We start from the raw sequence: 22,143 nt of genomic DNA, 5'->3' as shown, positions 1-22,143 counted from the left end.
GGATTTTGCCGTTTGTGGCTCAGATTTAGCGACAATTCTGGAATTGGTTTCTTCTGTGTTGGGTAACAGTTTTGTTGCTTTTGATGATTTATTATCACGTTTACGTGGCTTTCCCTTATGGTACAGTTGTGGTGGCTTATTTTATACTTTAAATAATATAGGTTTTATATTCCATATAGGTTTCCTACGTTCCACATTCAGTAATTTGGCTGAAAGAGCAGCGAACAAAACTTTGCCTTGCTGGGCAGGTACATGACGTTTTTCTGCAAAACGTCAGGCCTTCTGGTGTTTACTATCAATTTTTTGTTATCAAAGGGCAACGACATTATTCAGCAAGTGTCTTTGTTACAAGAGAATCGCAAATAAACTGTTCTGCAATGCAACGTTTTTTACCTCCCAGGGTCCTAAGGAAACTAAATAATGGCAAAAGTGGAGTCATTTTTTTATTTATTGTCGGTCTTTATGGCACTCCATAAATTCCCTATTCTAAAAGCTATGTTACAAATCAATATAAATATTAGTATTCCAACTCATCCGATATCGTATTGAGAGGTGTCGCTTGTTGGTCACTTGGGGCGCTGCTATCTCTGTGGGTATCAAAAACGAGACTGAGCGTCACGACTGTGATGTTAGACTGTGCTTTCGTACAAATAATATCTGTTGTACTTAATTGTTATCTGTGTTTGCTACTTTCAGTTGTCACCCGAAGATCGTCCGAGAAGGTGAATGCCGGTCAGTGACCGAAAGAATATAATTCTGCAGAACTTTTGGAAATGAAATAATATCTGTCGTACTTAATTTTTATCTGTTTTTACGACTTTCAGTTGTCACCTGAAGATCATCCGAGAAGGTGAATGGCGGTCAGTGCCCGAAAGAATATAATTCTGCAGAACTTTTGGAATGTTTTCCTTTTTAAGCGAATCATAACAAAATTAATTGATTTTATACAGGAGCATTAAGGAATAGCTTGAAGAGATATTACATATGGAAGGTAATTTGAAAACAGAGTAAAAGATAGATATTTATATTTAGTATTCATGTTTACTGGTTCGTTCCCTTTGCACTTATTTAATGTTTAACACTGCAATTAATTTACCACTTGCCTGTCAAAGATGACATTTGCTTTGTGTGTGTACCTTACTCTTACGTGTAACTTTTTTTTTTAATGTGGTTCACCAATATAGTATTCTCTTTGTCGACGATAGCCAGTTGAAGACTGATGGTGGCCTTGTAAGCCGGAAACCGACTGAAGAAATGAATCCATAATTTGGCGCTTTTGATGTAGCATTAAGAAGTTTTTCATGCAAGAAGCGACGGCTGCTGCTGCAGATTAAGGGTTTGAAGAGGCTAAACATCTAAGAGCACCATTCTGTTATTGACCCCTAGGACGGAATCTTCGTACCCCATATTTTTACTTGCAGTGTTAATTCTATGTGAAACTTGATGTGAAGGTCGATGGCAGCATGTCGCGACCTCACACAAATGCAGGATGCTTTCGATCGGTACCCCTGGGATTTGCAGGCTAGCACAAGTGGGGTGGTTGTAGGAATCTGGAACATTCTATAATAATTAGTACTGGAATACTTTAGTAAATAACTTTTACTTAACTTTGTCCTGCTACTGCACTCCAAGAACATAACAAATAATAACTATCTTTCTTGAAAACAAATGACTCGTTAACAAACATTAACTGGATTACACAACAAGCAAGATAACAAAATTCTGGTATTACGTGCGTAATACTTGCACGAACTATAGGCTGCGAACCTAGCGAGCTGAAGGCTATTCTAATCTGACTTCGCTCGCAACCTGTAACTGACTTGGCCGGTGCGATCTGCAAGACTGTCCGTGCGATACGGCGCCGCTGCAAGCGCCAGCGAGTGCAGAGAGATTGCAAGTGTTAGTCCGCTATCGATTATCGCAGCCTCTAGCGTGGTGTCTGACGTTGACATTACACGACTGTGAACTTTCGCATAGCATGTATCCGAGGCAGCACGTGGGTACCAACCCGGTATTCAGCTAGCGTGATGTGAGACGCTGTCGATAAACGATATCCAAGCCGGCAGGCTCAGCAGCCATCTGCCCTCGTCGTTAATCCGTAAATGCATTTGATCCAGGCGGGGCTTGCCTGCCCGAGTCCCGGTAGCGGAGCGTTAATGCATTCACCTACACAGGTAGGTAAGAAGTGACGAGAGAATAAGTTGGTATGTAGTTTGTATCATCACCGACACAAATCAAAGCATCACTCAAGCAATAAATATCCTGGGGAGAGAAAAAAAAGGAAAAACCTACACTGTAGTCAGCATCTTAGGACCCAAGTGCTCGCCAGACATGGCGGCCGAGCGGTTCTAGGCGCTTCAGTCCGGAAACGCGCGACTGCTACGGTCGCAGGTTCGAATCCTGCCTCGGGCATGGATGTGACTGATGTCCTTAGGTTAGTTATGTTTAAGTAGTTCTAAGTTCAAGGGGACTGATGACCTCAGATGTTAAGTCCCATATTGCTCAGAGCCATTTGAACCAAGTGCTCGATAAAGGACGAAAGTCTCAAAAGTGAAATGTCGGTTTATGGAAGAAAAAAATATCCTCTACTTAATTGCAAGACGTTCAGTAGGAAACATTTTCTCTTGTGAATGGGATTTGTTTTTTTACGACGGGCTTTCAATAAGTAATGCAACACATTTTTTTCCTGAAACCAGGCTGATTTTATTCGGGATCCTAATACACCATATTACACCCCACTCTTTTGGCTACAGAACATTGTTTTTCATCATAATCTACCCTCAACGCGCCGGCGTTACGCCACCTTACTGCACCGGCCGTTGTGGCCGAGCGGTTCTAGGCGCTTCAGTCCGAAACCGCGCGACCACTACGGTCGCAGGTTCGAATCCTGCCTCGGGTATGGATGTGTGTGATGTCCTTAGGTTAGTTAGGTGTAAGTAGTTCTAAGTCTAGGGGACTGATGACCTCAGATGTTAAGTCCCACAGTGCTTAGAGTCATTTGAACCATTTTTGAGCCGCCTTACTGGGAGGGCGAGTATGCCTGTGTGGTACCACTCTACTGGTCGATCTCGGAGCCAACGTCTAGCTACAACAATAACTTTCCCATCATCCACGTCGCTTCCCGCGGACTTTATCCTTCATTGTGGCAAACAGATGGAAGTAGGAAGGTGAGAGATCCGGGTCGTAGGCTGGAGGAGGAAGAACAGTGCAACGAAGTTTTGTGAGCTCCTCTCTGGTGCGTGGACTTGTGTCAGGCCTTGCGTTGGCATGGAGAAGGAGAAATTGGTTTGAATTTTTGTGGCGAGGAACACGTTGAGTCGTTTCTTGAGCTTGTTTTGTATTGTATGTTAACCGGGGACCTAGAAACGACGGAGAGGCTCCGTCCCCGCCGCAGCCGCATTGGTCCACAACCCCACAACGACTACCGCAGTCCACTTCACCCCTCCGCCGCCCCACACCGAACCCAGGGTTATTGTGCGGTTCGGCCCCCGTGGACACCCCCAGAGAACGTCTCACACCAGACGAGTGTAACCGCTATGTTTGCGTGGTAGAGTAATGGTGGTGTACGCGTACGTGGAGAACTTGCTTGCGCAGCAATCGCTGACATAGTGTCACTGAGGTGGAATAAGGGGAACCAGCCGGCATTTACCGAGGCAGATGGAAAACCGCCTATAAACCATCCACAGACTGGCCGGCTCACCGGACCTCGACACAAAACCGCCGGGCGGATTCGTGCCGGGGACCGGCGCTCCTTCCCGCCCGGAAAGCAGTGCGTTAGACCGCACGGCCAACCGGGAGGGGTTCTTGAGCTTACTGGGGATAGCACAGTACACTTCAGAGTTGATCGTTGCACCATGAGGGAGGGCATTAAACAGAACAACCCTGTTAGAGTCCCAGGAGTCCGGCGCCATGACTTTACCGGCTGAGGGTCAACTTTGAACTTTTTCTTCGAAGGAGAGGCAGTGTGGCGCCCCTCCATGGATGGCCGTTTTGTTTCCGGTTCGAAGTTGTTTCATCGCCTGTGACGATGTTCAACAAAAATTGTCACGCTCAGCCACGTAATGCGCAAGCAATTCTGAACAGATCGTCCTTCGTTGCTCTTTATGGTCTTCTATTGGGCGACGTGGAAGTCAAAGGGCACACACTTTTGAGTACCCCAACTGGCGGACGAATGACGAGTGTCGAGCAGCGAGGTGTTTGATTGTGATCCGTCATTACTTCGAAAGAGAGTGACAACGCATTACAACATTTCATGAGTCACAGCTGCTTGCGGTCGACGGCACTTGCGAGATCGGATAATTTTGTGCGCCCCTTTTGCGACAGTGACAAACTTTTCGTCCAGTGACTTATAACGGTATAAGTGTATATGTATGTGTGTGGTTGTGTGCACTTTTCACGGGATAATTATGTATTTTTATTTTTATAATTATATATTTTATGATTTTGGTTGGGGTGACTTTAAATACTGTGGGCTAGCATGAAACTTTTAATTAACTTATACCGAGATAACATTCGTACCGACATCGGCTGCCCCGAAGTATGTACGATATAATATTTTTTTTAAACACAACGCGCCACTCACCGCCTTCTAATAAATAGTTTGCGTGAGCGCTGCTATTTAGAAAAGACAAATTGCGTATTCTTACGCAAACTGTAATTATTAATATAGGTCTCAGGGGTTATTTATGTACCAAACTACACAAGGATTAACTGAGATATTGTGGAGCCTACTGGATAAAAATATTTTCAATCTTTCGTCTTCATTATTTGCAAGGCAAAACAGGAGAGAATCTCATCTGCCGTTAGGAGGCCAAACTCTTAACATACTGAACTCATTCAGTATTCTAAATATTAATAAAAGAAAACTATTTTTACTCTGTTAACTTTTAGACTATCGTAAGATCAAGGTAGAGAAACCTCTCACATTTACATTTAATACCATGAATCGTCAGCGTAATGGCCGACTATATCCTGCTAGGGGAGATGAGTTCCCTGCACTACGAAGTTCTGCAAAAACTTCTTTAATTATAATTAATGGTTGCTATCATGAGAGGTGACAACTAAGTCAATAATACACACTTTCTAATAACAATGATAAGTATATTTTACTAAATTACAACCAAACTTACATTAAATATTATCCAGCGCTACAATGGCGGCCTACCTCCTAGACGAAACAAAAACAGGAGCAGTCTCAATAAAGCAATCGTCTCTGGTCATGTTCATTTTCATTACATAGATAAAAGGAATGTTCTTTTATTTTTATATCGCATCGCTGTTTGTGATTTTTGGTGGCATTATATAACTTTTTTAATCTTTCTCATACATCGCGCACACGTACACAGTCTTGAAATAATTTATAATTCACACGTGACACAAGCAAAAACCTTTTTTTTTTTCCTGTTCCCCAAATGTCCATTTATGTGACGTAGCGCCACAGACTCCGCTTGCTTTTGTTCACTGCCAGCTCTCCGTAGACATTCCGCAAGTGCGTATGGTTATCTGCGATGCTCTGGTTCTTCTCCATCAAAAGGAACTCAGTGACAGCTCTCTGTTTGGAACGCACCTCCATGTCGTGTGACTAGGGCCTTCCGTCGGGTAGACCGTTCGCCGGGTGCAAGTCTTTCGATTTGACGCCACTTCGGCGACTTGCGCGTCGATGGGGATGAAATGATGATGATCAGGACAACACAGCACCCAGTCCCTGGGCGGAGAAAATCTCTAACTCAGCCAGGAATCGAACCCGGGCCCTTAGGATTGACATTCTGGCGCGCTGACCTCTCAGCTACCGGGGGCGGACAACACACCTCCATTACAGACGCCGCTAAAGAGCCGCCACCTATCAGAACTTTATGTAACTATAAAGGCTGCAGTGGGAATATTCCACTGTGTCCCACAACAAAAATTCCTCACTCTTCAACTGAAATCGGCCGAGAAAAGTTGTGTTGCATTACTTAGTGAATGTCTCTCTTAAAAACCAGCATTTCCCAACTCACGCACAGCGTGCTGATATAAGAAAGAAGTGAGTGTTCGCGACCTTGTAGAGTGGTGCCATTCCTTGAATTCCAGATGACTCTCGGAGCGCCTTCAAGGAGAGCTGCCGCTCCATTTCCGATCGCGCAATGTTTACGGGCAAGTCGGTGACGCCTACGCGATGTAGTCACCCGTGAGTCAGCGACCTCGGCTTCAGTGAGAGGCGGCAGCCGTAGCGGGCGCTTCCAAAGCTGACCTGGAAACCTGTTGTACACAGTCGCGACCGCATGCTGTTCGTTTTTGGCCCGGCGCAAGGTACAGTCTGACCGTAAAGTGAAGAGCGTGTCAAGTTCGTGGTGGAGGACACAGCTTTTCCGAGACAAAAAATAACACTCCATCACTGCCGTACATGCTTATCAAGAAATTGCTCCCTGCCCAACTACATAGTGCAGTATGGGATGGTTTAGCAGTGTCTGTTCGCAGTGCGTTTCTTCTGTTAGTTACTAACGTTAGTTCAATAGCCTTTTCGCCAGTAGCACGTGTTTCCATCATATAAAATCTTTGTTCTGTATGGGACATATGGCGTCGCTTCAACTTGTATAAAATGCCTCAGGAACTGTGGAAGTGGATACTTCGGAACATATTCTGCCACCAAATCTATGAATCTATTGCTATCCATTCGATTCTAAGAAATTAGATTAGATTAGTACTTGTTCCATAGATCATGAATACGACACTTCGTAATGATGTGGAACGTGTCAGGTTAGTGAAAGGTATCTATACAAGATATTACATCACACAAAATATTACATGACACTTAAGATTTTTTTTATTTGGGGGGGGGGGGGGGGGGTTGGGGAAATTACCCACTTGCTATATCCAAAAATTCATCTAATGAGTAAAAGGAGTTGCCATCAAGAAATTCTTTTAATTTCCTTTTAAATGCTATGTGGCTATCTGTCATACTTTTGACGCTATTAGGTAAGTGACCAAAGACTTTTGCGGCAGCATAATTTACCCCCTTCTTAGCCAAAGTTAGATTTCACCTTGAGGAGTGAAATCATCCTTTCTCCTAGTGTTGTAGCCATTACACTGCTATTACTTTTGAATTCGTTCGGATTGTTAATAACAAATTTCATAAGTGAATGTATATATTGTGAGGCTACAGTGAAGATATCTAGCTCTTTAATTAAGTGTCTGCAGGATGATCTTGGATGAGCTCCAGCAATTATTCTGATTACACGCTTTTGTGCAATGAACACTCTTTTACTCAATGATGAGTTACCCCAGAATATGATGCCATACGAAAGCAGAGAATGAAAATAGGCGTGGTAAGCTAATTTACTGAGATGTATATCACCAAAATTTGCAATGATCCTAATAGTAAGAGTTTCAGCAGATCCTCAGTGTGTTTTCTCCAGTTCAACCCCTCATCAAAGCATACACCTAGAAATTTTGAATATTCGACCTTAGCTACCGATTGCTGATCTAAGTCTATATTTATTAATGGTGTTATTCTATTTACTGGGTGGAACTATATATACTGTATTTTGACAATGTTTAATGAGAGCCCATTTGCAGAGAAGGACTTACGGATTTTCTGAAAAACATCGTTTACAATTTCACCAGTTAATTCTTGTCTGTTGGGTGTGATAGCTATACTTGTATCATCGGCAAAAAGTACCAGCTTTGCATCTTCGTGAATACAGAATGGCAAGTCATTAAAATATATTAAGAACAGCAGAGGACCGAAGACCGAACCTTGCGGCACCCCATTCTTGATTGTTCCCCAGTTTGAGAAATCACCAGTTTTTTTCATATTATGTCAACTGCTTATTTCAACTTTCTGCACTCTTTCAGTTAGGTATGATTTAAACCATTTGAGCATTGAAAACACCTTCGCAATGGCTATGCTCTACCGTGATGAGAATGCCATCGAAATTCATATGCCGGTTATTGAGTTATAAGCGAACGAGTGTTACGTTCTATGCTTCTAATAGACAAATAAATTCTGTTTTAAATTTTATCTGACTTACGACATCTGTTCTTACATAATGAACGGGGAATCGTTCCACCACCAACACAAGCTGTGAAAGGGGAAATCCAGTAACGTAAGCGACTTTGAAAAGGGCAGATTGTTAAGATCCAGTGCCTGGGAACGAACATCTCGGAAACGGCCAAACAAGGCATCTATAAAAATTGGTTAAAGGACTGTGAAACTAGTAGTAGCTGACAAGGTGTTGGGCGTCCGTGCCTCACCGCAGATAGGACTTGTCTCTTCCGTAAAGCAGTTTGACAGCGTCAAATGAGGTAAAATTTTCGAAACTCTGAGAAATATGGAGGTCTATGCGGAAAGACGGATAATGTACAAAACACCCAAGAACCATGAGGGAACAATAAAACTGAAAAACCAAGAACGAAGTGTTCGGATTGAAAAGGGATGTATTATTTTGCCCCTACTATTTAATCTGTACATCGAAGAAGCAATGACGGAAATAAAAGAAAGGTTCAAGAGTGGGATTAAAGTTCAAGGTGAAAGGATATCAATGAAAAGATTCGCTGATGAAATTACTGTAGTCACTGAAAATGAAGAAGAATTACAGGATGTTTTGAATGAAACGAACAGTCTAATGAATACAGAATATGGATTGAGAGTAAATGGAAGAAAGAGGAAAGTAATGAGAAGCAGAGGAAATGAGAACAGAGAAAAATTTAAGATCAGGATTAGCGATCACGAAGTAGATAAAATTAAGAAATTCTGCTACCTAGGCAGTAAGCTAATCCATGGTGGACGAAGCGGGAGGACATAAAAAGCAGACTAGCACTGGCAAAAAAGGCATTCCTAGCCAAGACAAGCCTACTAGTATCAAACATAGGTCTCGATTTGAAGAACAAATTTCTAAGTACAGCGTTGTGTGGTAGCTAAACATGGACTGCAGGAAAACCTGAAAAGAAGGGAATAGAAGCGTCTGAGATGTGGTGTTACAGACGAATGCTGAAAATTAAGTGGACTGATAAGGTAAGGAATGAGGAGGTTCTCTACAGAATCGGCGAAGAGAGGAATATATGGAAAATATTGACAATAAAAAGAGACAAAATGATAAGACATATGTTAAGACATCAGGGAATGACTTCCATGACACTAAGAGGCAGTTGTAGAGGGTAAAAACTATAGGGGAAGACAGACATCGGGGACGCAGGTTGGCCGGCCGAAGTGGCCGTGCGGTTCTAGGCGCTGCAGTCTGGAACCGCGAGAACGCTACGGTCGCAGGTTCGAATCGTGCCTCGGGCATGGATGTGTGTGATGTCCTTAGGTGAGTTAGGTTTAACTAGTTCTAGGGGACTAATGACCTCTGAAGTTGAGTCCCATAGTGCTCAGAGCCATTTGAACCATTTTTGACGTAGGTTGCGAGTGCTACTCCGAGATGAAAAGTAAGCACAGGAGAGAAACGAAACAAACCAGTTATTACTGACTGACGAAAAAATAAATAATAATAAAAAATTAAAATAAAATACGCAGAATAGGCAGTGATTTGTGGCAGACTTGATGGCAGAGTACAATGCTGGTGTAGGCACAAGCTTTCCGGAACACGCTGTACAGCGCACATTATTGGAGATTGCGCTCAGCAGTAGATAGCCTCCAAGGTTCCCACAGTGACCCAACGATGTCATCAACTACTACAATGCCGGTGTAGGCACAAGCGTTCCGGAACACGCCAACAGCGCACATTATTGGAGATTGCGCTCGCAGTAAATAGCCTCCAAGGTTCCCACAGTGACCCAACGATGTCATCAACTACTGCAATGCCGGTGTAGGCACAAGCGTTCTGGAACACGCTGTACAGCGCACATTATTGGAGATTGCGCTCAGCAGTAGATAGCCTCCAAGGTTCCCACAGTGACCCAACGATGTCATCAACTACTACAATGCCGGTGTAGGCACAAGCGTTCCGGAACACGCCATACAGCGCACATTATTGGAGATTGCGCTCAGCAGTAAATAGCCTCCAAGGTTCCCACAGTGACCCAACGATGTCATCAACTACTACAATGCCGGTGTAGGCACAAGCGTTCCGGAACACGCTGTACAGCGCACATTATTGGAGACTGCGCTCAGCAGTAGATAGCCTCCAAGGTTCCCACAGTGACCCAACGATGTCATCAACTACTACAACGCCGGTGTAGGCACAAGCGTTCCGGAACACGCCGTACGGCGCACATTATTGGAGATTGCGCTCAGCAGTAGATAGCCTCCAAGGTTCCCACAGTGACCCAACGATGTCATCAACTACTACAATGCCGGTGTAGGCACAAGTGTTCCGGAACACGCTGTACAGCGCACATTACTGGAGATTGCGCTCAGCAGTAGATAGCCTCCAAGGTTCCCACAGTGACCCAACGATGTCATCAACTACTACAATGCCGGTGTAGGTACAAGCGTTCCGGAACACGCCGTACGGCGCACATTATTGGAGATTGCGCTCAGCAGTAGATAGCCTCCAAGGTTCCCACAGTGACCCAACGATGTCATCAACTACTACAATGCCGGTGTAGGCACAAGCGTTCCGGAACACGCTGTACAGCGCACATTATTGGAGATTGCGCTCAGCAGTAGATAGCCTCCAAGGTTCCCACAGTGACCCAACGATGTCATCAACTACTACAACGCCGGTGTAGGCACAAGCATTCCGGAACACGCCATACGGCGCACATTATTGGAGATTGAGCTCCGCAGTAGATAGCCTCCAAGATTCCCACAGTGACCCAACGATGTCATCAACTACTACAACGCCGGTGTAGGCACAAGCGTTCCGGAACATGCCGTACAGCGCACATTATTGGAGATTGCGCTCAGCAGTAGATAGCCTCCAAGGTTCCCACAGTGACCCAACGATGTCATCAACTACTACAATGCCGGTGTAGGTACAAGCGTTCCGGAACACGCCATACAGCGCGCATAATTGGAGATTGAGCTCAGCAGTAGATAGCCTCCAAGGTTCCCACAGTGACCCAACGATGTCATCAACTACTACAATGCCGGTGTAGGCACAAGCGTTCCGGAACACGCCGTACAGCGCACATTATTGGAGATTGCACTCAGCAGTAGATAGCCTCCAAGGTTCCCACAGTGACCCAACGATGTTATCAACTACTGCAATGCCGGTGTAGGCACAAGCGTTCTGGAACACGCTGTACAGCGCACATTATTGGAGATTGCGCTCAGCAGTAGATAGCCTCCAAGGTTCCCACAGTGACCCAACGATGTCATCAACTACTACAATGCCGGTGTAGGCACAAGCGTTCCGGAACACGCCGTACAGCGCACATTATTGGAGATTGCGCTCAGCAGTAGATAGCCTCCAAGGTTCCCACAGTGACCCAACGATGCCATCAACTACTACAGCAGTGCGCACCGGATCATCGAGATTGCACTGTAGATCAATGGAAACTTGTCGCCTTGTCGGATGGATCACACTTCTTATTACGACCGGTCGATTGTTTGCTCGAAATATACTGCCATCCATGCGGACGTCTTTTCTAAACTTGCACCGTGTCACAGACACAGGCCGTTGGGGGCAGTTCTGTGCTAAGGGGACACATCCACCTGGGCTTCCATGGGACCTGCGGCAGAAATCGAAGGTACAGTGGCACATGTGGACTACACGAACATTACTGCGGACTACTTGCATTCGTTTATGCTTGATGTCTATCCCAGTGGCAATGGCAACTTTCTCTAGGATAAATATCCGTGTCACATGGCCAAAATTGTGCTACAGTGGCTTGAGGAGGAAGATAATGAGCTCACATTGGTGTCCTGGCCACGAAATTCGCCCGACCTGAACCTGACGGAACACAGACGGGACGTTACTGGGTGCCAACGGCACACCCACAAACAAACGGCCCGTACTTAACGGGAATTACTTGACCTGTGCGTACAGATCGAGTGCCACATACCCCTGCAAATCTACCAACGAAATGTTTAATATATGCCACACAGAATCGCTACTGTATTTCATTCCGAAGATCGACCAATACGCTATTAAGCCTCAGTGTACGAAAAGGGGGGACGGGGGTGGGGGAAGGGGGGGCTGGAGTAATTTATGTCCACCTTTTGAAAATATGTTACTTTATATTTCAAAATTTTAAAAAAAAATTGTTTTTAAGGAATTCTTCAACAACTTTCCACAATTTTTTTCAAAGTTTTAAGTTACAGTTTGAAAAAAAAAAATTAAGTCACAGGTGTATATATCACTTCCCCAGTGATTGTCATATTCGATATTTTCAGGTTCAGGACATTACTCATATCCTAGTATCCGATTAAATTGCGTATTGTGAGTAAAAGTCAACAACAATTAACGAAGTTTGCATTTCTTAATTTGATTAATGGGGTGCTGGGATGTATAAAGTGTCCCCCCCCCCTTTCCTCTGAAAGTGTTCTGATATTGCTAAGAGTGTGCTAAAATACATTTTTAGCTTCTGGAGCCTACGTATACATCAGCATCTCTTTGAAAAGTGTGTTGTTGATGTAAGTCAACAACAAATAACGAAATTTTTTATAACTGGTGTGAAGTACCCTCCGCCGCCCCCGAGTAATGCGCGTCATGAACAATGCGTTGGTATTGCTAGGGTTAAGCCGGTGGTCATAATGTTTTGGGCCCACAGTACATGAAGTAAACGCCGACAGAATTAAGTGGAATTAATGGAAAGTGGCAGATTACCAAAAATACACTACTGGCCATTAAAATTGCTACACCAAGAAGAAATGCAGATGATAAACGGGTATTCAGTGGACAAATATATTATACTAGAACTGACATGTGATTACATTTTCACGCAATTTCGGTGCATAGATCCTGAGAAACCAGTACCCAGAACAAACACCTCTGGCCGTAATAACGGCCTTGATACGCCTGGGCATTGAGTCAAACAGAGCTTGCATGGCGTGTACAGGTACAGCTGCCCTTGCAGCTTCAACACGATACCACAGTTCATCAAGAGTAGTGACTGGCGTATTGTGACGAGCCAGTTGCTCGGCCACCATTGGCCAGACGTTTTCAATTGGTGAGAGATCTGGAGAATGTGGTGGCCAGGGCAGCAGTCGAACATTTTCTGTATCCACAAAGGCCCGTACAGGACCTGCAACATGCGGTCGTGCATTATCCTGCTGAAATGTAGGGTTTCGCAGGGATCGAATGAATGGTAGAGCCACCGGTCGTAACACATCTGAAATGTAACGTCCACTGTTCAAAGTGCCATCAATGCGAACAAGAGGTGGCTTAGACGTGTAACCAGTGGCATCCCATACCATCACGCTGGGTGCTACGCCAGTATGGCGATGACGGATACACGCTTCCTATGTGCGTTCACCGCGATGTCGCTCAACACGGATGCGACCATCATGATGCTGTAAACAGAACCTAGACTCATCCGAAAAAATGACGTTTTTCCATTCGTGCACCCAGGTTCGTCGTTGAGTACACCATCGCAGGCGCTCCTGTCTGTGATGCAGCGTCTCCGAGCTGATAGTCCATGCTGCTGCAAACGTCGTCGAACCGTTCGTGCAGATGGTTGTTGTCTTGCAGACGTCCCCATCTGCTGATTCAGGGATAGAGACGTGGCTGCACGATCCGTTACAGCCATGCAGGTAAGATGCCTGTCATCTCGACTGCTAGTGATATGAGGCCGTTGGGATCTAACACGGCGTTCTGTATTACCCTCCTGAACCCACCGATTCCATATTCTGCTAACAGTCATTGGATCTCAACCAACGCGAGTAGCAATGTCGCGATACGATAAACCACAATCGCGATAGGCTACAATCTGACCTTTATCAAAGTCGGAAATGTGATTGTACGCATTTCTCCTCCTTACACGAGGCGTCACATCAACGTTCCACCAGGCAACGCCTGTCAACTGCTGTTTGTGTATGAGAAATCGGTTGGAAACTTTCGTCATGTCAGCACGTTGTAGGTGTCGCCACCGGCGCCAACCTTGTGTGAATGCTCTGAAAAGTTAATCATTTACATATCACAGCATCGTCTTCCTGTCGGTTAAATTTCGCGTCTGTAGCACGTCATCTTCGTGGTGTAGAAATTTTAATGGCCAGCAGTGTAGTTTACAACGCCAAGCCAGTGGGTCGAAGGTTATTGGAAGACGTAGGAAGAGATAAGGATTATGAGAGCCAGAAAGAGTCAGATGGTACAAAATTCCTTTAACGAGGAGAAGACGACATTGTGACTTGAAAGAAGTTTGCCATGTTTTGTAGACCGTGTGGTACGAATGTATGTGGTGAATACTCGCTGGGTGTACCTGCACTGTGTCACCACCGCTTTAAAAGACGCGCTATGGTATGGCCTATAGGTGCTGTAGAAATATGGGCCCCACAACGAACTTGTGACGTCACACCAGTCGGCTTATTCACCACACTTCGAGAATGCTCGGCTCCAGGCAGGGCCCACGGGAAATCAGTATGTACAGGGTGGGGCACGAAAAGTGTTACCAATTGTTTCTTTCAAAATTTACGACGCACATCAGATATCCCGCTCGGATCTCTACAGCAGTAGCAGCAGAGCTTGGAAAAACAAATGAGCTACGAAATGACGTGTAATTCACGATACTGCCGCTAGGAGACTAGTAAGCAGCAATGGCTGACAATGGAAGTCTGGCGACACAGCAACGATCGGCAATTGTGTTACTTTTTTATGAAACGATAAGCCTTGTTGTGACTCAGAGGCGTTTTCAACAACAGTTTAACACATGATGGGTCCCTTGCAAGAAGACCATCCACAGGTTGTACGATAAATTTGTACAGGAAGGAACAGTATTGGAAGCGAAGCGACCTCGGCCTAAGCCTGTTTGTTCGCCAGAGAATATTGAAGCGGTACGAGTTGCTGTACAGAGAAGTCCCGGGAAATCGTGTAGATAGGCAGCAGTGTAACTGGGAATATCCAGACGCTCCGTTCAACGCATTCTTAATGGTGACCTCCGTATGTACCCATACAAGATGACCTGTGCACAGAAGCTCACTGAAGAGCACAATCAGCAGAGACTACTGTTTGCTCAGTGGGCGGAGGATAGGGAAGAAACTCTCAACAACGTTTAGTTTTCAGACGAGGCGCATTTTCATTTAGACGGTGTGATTAACAAACAAAATGTACGCTTTTGGGCCACTGAAAACCCACAAGTGCTTCATGAACGACAACATTATGCTCCGAGGGTTACAGCGTAGGCAGCAATTTCCAGTCACGGACCTATTGGACCCTTTTTCTTTGAAGAAACTGTGAACAGCGAGCGTTATTTGAGCATGCTTCGCAATAGCTTCATTCCACAGCTTCTTGCTACTGCCTTGTCATTCAACACGCAGTGGTTCATGCAAGACGGAGCAAGGCCACATACTGCAAATACTGTGTTGGAGTTTTTACATGAGCATTTCGACATGCGGATCATTTCACTCAGGTTTCCAGGTCACTTCAATGACGGACAAAATTGGTCGCCCAATAATTCAGACCTCAATCCATGTGACTTTTTTCTTTGGTGGTACCTAAAGGAAAAAAATTTTCCCGAAAGGTCCACGTGATTTAATGGAGCTCAGAAGACTTATTCTTCAAGCTTGCAGTGAAATTACGGAAGACATGTGCCTAGAGTAATAAATAACTTCAGTGTTCGTTTGAAGGAAGTTAGGAAACGAAATGGTGGACATATTGAGCATGTGCTGAGTTAGAACAAATCTCCATGGACGGCTCTTCATTGTGGTATATGTTCCTTTCAGATTGTATTGACAATAAAGTTTATATTCAAACACAAAATGCTAACACATTTCGTGCTCCACCCTGCAATTGAAAACTTTGTCGTGTGCTATCGAGTGCTCGCATTCATGTAAACGCGTAGTCAAAAATTGTTAAACTCGTCTGAAATAGTTGCCCGCTCCCCTCCAGAGACAGCTGCTGCCTCTCGTAACACCTGCAGTGTGCCGTGCTGTGAGGTACGCACCACGGCCTCGACGTGTGCTTGTGACGTAGTGGAGGAGTATGGAGAGTGGGGACTCGGGAGCCCGGAGCCCATTTCGCCGGCAGACTGTACTACTGGCGGCGTCTGCCTCTTGCGTCACTCAGTGAGTCCTCGCCATGCTGTGCTGTTGTCCACGCTTGTTGCTGCTGGCTGCCTGCGCCTTGCTGCTGCGGCGGACCCCCTGCGCACACGCCTCGCCCAGCAGGTACTGTCTTTTCACTAGCAACTACTTCTGTTAAAAATACAGTCGTGTGGCACGCTTGGCTGCGAGAACCCGAAGGGCAGGTTTCAGCAAACCTATCTCAAATGTAGTTCCTGTCCTTCGCGCCACTGGCACCTCTCCTTCGCGAAGTGAGAGTTGTATGTTAAGTGTATGCGATACTTCTACATGACTATAAAGTGTGTATGTGTGTGTGTGTGTGTGTGTGTGTGTGTGTGTGTGTGTGTGTGTGTATGTATGTGTTTGTGTGTGTAGTACGGTGTTATACACTGACGGGAAAAAATCGCAGCATAAAAAAATAATTGATGTGGAGTAATGAAATTTAGGGTTCAAATGGTTCAAATGGCTCTGGGCACTATGCGACTTAACTTCTGAGGTCATCAGTCGCCTAGAACTTAGAACTAATTAAACCTAACTAACCTAAGGACATCACACACATCCATGCTCGAGGCAGGATTCGAACCTGCGACCGTAGCGGTCGCTCGGTTCCAGACTGTAGCGCCTAGAACCGCACGGCCACTCCGGCCGGCCAAATTTCCTTTCCTGTTCCAGTTGCGCATGGTTCGCGGGAAGAACGACTGCCGGAAAACCTCCGTGTGCGCTCGAATCTCTCTAATTTTACATTCGTGTTCTCCTCGGGAGGTATAAGTGGGGGGAAGCAATATATTCGATACCTCATCCAGAAACGCACCCTCTGGAAACCTGGACAGCAAGCTACACCGCGATGCAGAGCGCCTCTCTTGCAGAATCTGCCACTTGAGTTTGCTAAACATCTCCGTAACGCTATCACGCTTACCAAATAACCCTGTGACGAAACGCGCCGCTCTTCTTTGGATCTTCTCTATCTCCTCTGTCAACTCGACCTGGTACGGATCCAACACTGATGAGCAATACTCAAGTATACGTCGAGTGTTTTGTGAGTCACCTCCTTTGTTGATGGACCACATTTTCTAAGGACTCTCCCAATGAATCTCAACCGGGCACCCGCCTTTAACAACAATAAATTTTATATGATCATTCCACTTCAAATCGTTCCGCACGCATACTCCCAGATGTTTTACAGAAGTAACAGCTACCAGTATTTGTTCCGCTATCATATAATCATACAACAAAGGATCCTTCTTTCTATGTATTCGCAATACATGACATTAGTCTAGTTGTAACACAGTTACTTGATTAACATTGCAAGATCAGAGGTTAATGTACGTGGCAGATAAGCCATTGCAAATGTGTAATGCTGGTGTGTTAATAACCGGTGTAACCGCCAGAATGTTGAGTGTAAGCATGAAACCGTGTATGAATTGTGTCGTACATGTGCCGTATGTCAGTTTATGGGCTGGAGTTTGATGTTTTTGGTTGGTCAATACAGAGGCGATCAATGCTGTCTGTGGATGACGCTGGAGTTGTCGTTCAATGATGTCCCATATGACAGATCTGATGATCGAGCAGGTCAAGGCAACATGTCAACACTCTGTAGAACACGTTGTGTTTCAACAGAGGTACGTGGGCGAGCGGTTTCCTGTTGGAATGCTGTTCATGAATGGCAAAACAACAGATCGAATCACCAAAGTGACGTACATATTTGCAGTCAAGGTGTGTGGGATAGCCACAAGAGTGCTCCTGCTGCCTACGAAATCGCACTCCAGACCAAAAATCCAGGGGGAGGTCCAGTGTGTGTAAAAAAAAAAAAGGGGGGGGGGAGGCTCTGAGCACTGTGGGACTTAACTTCTGAGGTCATCAGTCCCCTACGACTTAGAACTACTTAAACCTAACTAACCTAAGGACATCACCCCACCCACACCAATGCCTAAGGCAGGATTCGAATCTGCGACCGAAGCGGTCACGCGGTTCCAGACTGTAGCACCTAGAACCGCTCGGCCACCCCAGCCGGCTGTGTTTAGCACACAGGCAAGTTAGTTGCATGATCCCAAGTGGCCTCCTTCTAACCAACATACGTCCATCACTGGCACCGAGCCAGAACCAGCTCTTATTGAAAACAGAACAGTCCTCCACCGTGGTTTCCAGTGAGCTTGACACTACTGAAGTTGCAAATGGCGGTGGTTTGGAATCAGTGGGACGCATCCAACACAGCGCCAGGTTCGAAGCTGTCGTTGACGTAACCGACTAATTGCAGTTAATTGTGTCTGTTGTTCCAACTGCTGCTCATACTGCACGATAGTGTACCACTCGGTAGTGACACATGGGCGTCCGGGGCCCGGTCTTCTTGTGACTGTATATTTTCGTGACCACCACTGCCAGCAATCACGTACAGCGGCTACATTCCTGCCAAGTCTGTCTGCAATGTCGCAGAAGGAACATCCAGCTAATCGTAGCCCTGTTACCCGACCTCGTTGAAACTCAGTGAGCTGTTGATTAAGGGGTCTTTGCCACCTTAAAGGCATTATTGACTAATATCAACCCACCTGATATGCTGCTAGCGACACTCCTACGCGACTGGCACGAAATTTCAATAGACATCGTCTTTCAGACGTAAAACACACGCCTACCAACTTTCGTTTATGTCACTCAACTCCTTCTTGGTGTTGTGTTTTTTTTCCGTCACTGTATTTGTGTCGGATGATGGTAAAGAGAGAAGGGAGAGTACGAAACCTCACAAAATATATAGATGAACAATTTACACATATCTTGGCTTTGGTGGTCTAGCGGTGAATTGCGTACCTGGACACCATGAGGTCGCAGGATCGGATCTCGGTCGTACCACGGTTTCGTTTTCTTCGATTTTCGTTGTAGACTAGCCTTCACATCTAAACGATGTGAAGGGTTGCCAGAAACCACACTTAGTTCCGATTCGATGTTAAACTGTGGGTCCCTTTTCCCGGTTTTATAACTGGGGTAGGTTAGGGAAACGCAAGTCGCCTGACTGGCGTCCAGTTAAAAGAGTTGCACCAGGCCACTTAGATGCACATAAATTACTACTGTTATCTTCATACATAATCAAGTTTGTACGAAACCATCAGAGCACGAGTCGTAATTGCAGTTGTCCGGCTTCTTTTACGCAAAATAGAATTTTATAGCAAAAGGTGTATACAACACTAAAATTAATTTATGGAATTCCCACGTTTGTCGTATCTGTGCCAAATGAGTTTTTGTAGACTTGTAATTATTCCTTTCTTAGCTTCCCGATTTATCCCAGCTGGTTCGATAGTTACTCCTGGATACTTGAATTTCTCTGCCTGGGTAATTGTGTTGAATTCGGTGATAAAATCTGATTGTTGAATCTCGTTCTGGTCCCTTCAGTGTGGTGCGTCTTCTCCTATGAAATTTGGAACCAATTTTTTCCGCTATTTCATTAAGTTTCTCCACAGATTGGATTGCTTCTGGTCTGTAATTGGAGATGACAGTAAAGTTGACAGGAAACAATAGACAACAAAGGCGAATTTAATTTTGGAGGCTTCTGTAAATATTTCTGCCTTTAGTTTCATTTTACCAGTTCCTGATAAATTTCTCCAAATCTAAACTGACAAATAATGTCGATAATCCATCCCCTGACCTAATCCATCTTCTGATCTCAAATGGTTCAGAAAATTCTCCAAAATATTTCAGTATTGCTTAAACTGTTTTTATTTTGTTTGTAGATTCGTGATCAATGCAATACAACAGTTAAGATTTGATAGGGCGCAGAGCAGTTTATATGGCAAAATGCATAAAATGTATGCAGTAAATATGAGCTGTTCATAACTATTCTGTTAAATTACTGCACGATTGTTCATACGAATAAGACACAAGTAATGCTTTGGAAATGAACTTTGTGTAAGGAACTAATCAGCAATGAGTTTGGATGCTTACGAAATCGGACACAAAATTTAAACAATGCAGTTAATATTAGTTTCACGCGTGTGTTACATTTTACAGTAACAAAGCCTCACGCAGTCCAGTACAAAATGTTTAATTAATTTTCGGTAACAATTATGGAAGCAGCAGAGGCTGAAATACTGATGAAGAATATTTTAAATAATAATTTCAAACTATGAAAAATCCAGGATGGAATGTAACAACATTATAAAAAGGAAAGTTGCTGCTCACCATATAGCGGAGATGCTGAGTCGCAGCCGGCCGCGGTGGTCTAGCGGTTCTAGGCGCGCAGTCCGGAACCGCGCGACTGCTACGGTCGCAGGTTCGAATCCTGCCTCGGGCATGGATGTGTGTGATGTCCTTAGGTTAGTTAGGTTCAAGTAGTTCTAAGTTCTAGGGGACTGATGACCACAGATGTTAAGTCCCATAGTGCTCAGAGACATTTGAACCATTTTGCTGAGTCGCAGATAGGCACAACATAAAGAATCTCACAATTAAAGCTTTCGGCCATTAAGGCCTTCTTCAACAATTGATGTCAGACACACATACACGACTGCAGTCCTCTGAGTTGAGTTTGCGTGAGTGTGTGTGTGTGGGGGGGCGGGGGGGGGGGAGAAGGGGGGGGGGGGATGGGCGGGTGTGGGTGCGTGTCTGGCACCTATTGTTGACGGAGTCCTTAATGGCCGAAAACTTTGTGAGAGTCTTTATGTTGTGCCTATCTGCGACTCAGCATCTCCGCTATATGGTGAGCAGCAACTTTCCTTTTCATAATATTGTTAAATAATAATTTGTTTTCGTAATACACTGAGGAAAAGAATTAAAGGGTCACTTTTTGAAACCACGTCATTTTTTTACCCACTGTGTCGTATAGTGTGAAATTTGGGTCAGAGATGCCTACAGCCAACCCCTGTAATGGTGCAAAAGCATGGCGCCCTACGGCGTCAGCCTCGGGCTCGACGATTCTTTGAACACTAAGGTGGTCTACACAAAAGAAAAAAATACCAGAACCCAGAAGTTCATATGAGACGTAAGGTGCGTTAATGATGTCACATTGACAACAAATTTTCACAATTCTGCCCTGCGTCACCGTGAACACGTCACACAATGGGAAGGTGTACTCCTCCTCCTCCCTTCCCCCTTATCCACATCTCACACCATCGCTTGGCGCTTCTGCGATGGAAGTCACAACTGCGACACCCGACGTTGAAATTACGCTGTTTTCGTACTCGTGGACGAGGAAAACATTTTAAACACACCACCGGTCAGAATCGACACGAAAAGGCTTCAGAAGGTTGCACAACGGGAGTCAATAAAACCACATCATCCCTTTGGGACTTCATTTACATGCATTTCCCGATCGGAAATGATAGTTTGCAGTCTGATGTACAAGAGAACAGCTCTTCTCTGAAGACGTTGTGGTGCTGAAACGGCAGAGAACGTGATCTGACCCGTTTGGAGTATAGCGCAACCACAGTTTTTTCTCTGGTGAACTAGGGAGGATTCAAAACCATTCAATGTGATTTGAACGTGATCCGAAGCAGCGAAGGGTGTTTACGCTTCTCAGCCATACTGTTTCGCATCGTCCTGTGTATGATGACTGGGGCGCTGCAACATTGACTCGTGCATGAATGAAATGACAGAGGCTCCCTGTAAGATGCCTCAGTTCGGTGACACCCTCGATGCCACTCACGTACCGTTGTTAAGCAGTGTAAAAATTTACCTGTACAGAGACAACCCTTGACTGATTCGTAAGCATCTTCATTCAGGCGACCCTACCAGCACACCTCAGATTCCATATGCCTGCAAGCAGGCTCTAGGGCAGCAATGAAGCGTCACTCAGTTGTTGGGTGTCGAAATGGTAACCTGTCCGTAGACGCCTAGGATCGGTCACAGGTTCTATCTGTACAGGTAAGTTTTTAAAGTGTTCAACAAAGGAGCGTAAGTAGCACCGAGAGCATTGCCGAATTAGGGGTCTTAAAGAGATACTCGGCCATTTTACTCATGCGTGTGTTAGGACGACAGAAAAGGGTGCGAAACAGGAGAGCTGAAAAAGCACAAACTTTCTTTGATGCGTCAGACCACATTCCGATTTCATCGAATGGTATTGAGCGGTCCGTAGTAGTTCCACT

The 22,143-nt window shown here is 45.0% G+C and overlaps 1 protein-coding gene across 1 annotated transcript in view; it reads left to right on the top strand.

The window, feature by feature from the left end:
• The first annotated feature begins 6,223 nt into the window (after positions 1-6,223).
• Positions 6,224-22,143, top strand: part of LOC126418808 (uncharacterized) — an 85,495-nt gene continuing 69,575 nt past the window's right edge. Inside the window, exons 1-2 of the mRNA XM_050085745.1 lie at positions 6,224-6,288; positions 15,909-16,186. Of these exons, the coding sequence (XP_049941702.1) occupies positions 16,098-16,186 (89 nt within the window). The 5' untranslated portion in view covers positions 6,224-6,288; positions 15,909-16,097. The remainder of the gene's footprint in view (positions 6,289-15,908; positions 16,187-22,143) is intronic.

Source organism: Schistocerca serialis, chromosome 9, assembly GCF_023864345.2.
Source record: "Schistocerca serialis cubense isolate TAMUIC-IGC-003099 chromosome 9, iqSchSeri2.2, whole genome shotgun sequence".
Taxonomy (NCBI): Eukaryota; Metazoa; Arthropoda; class Insecta; order Orthoptera; family Acrididae; genus Schistocerca; species Schistocerca serialis.
This window is presented reverse-complemented; position numbering and strand designations above follow the sequence as displayed.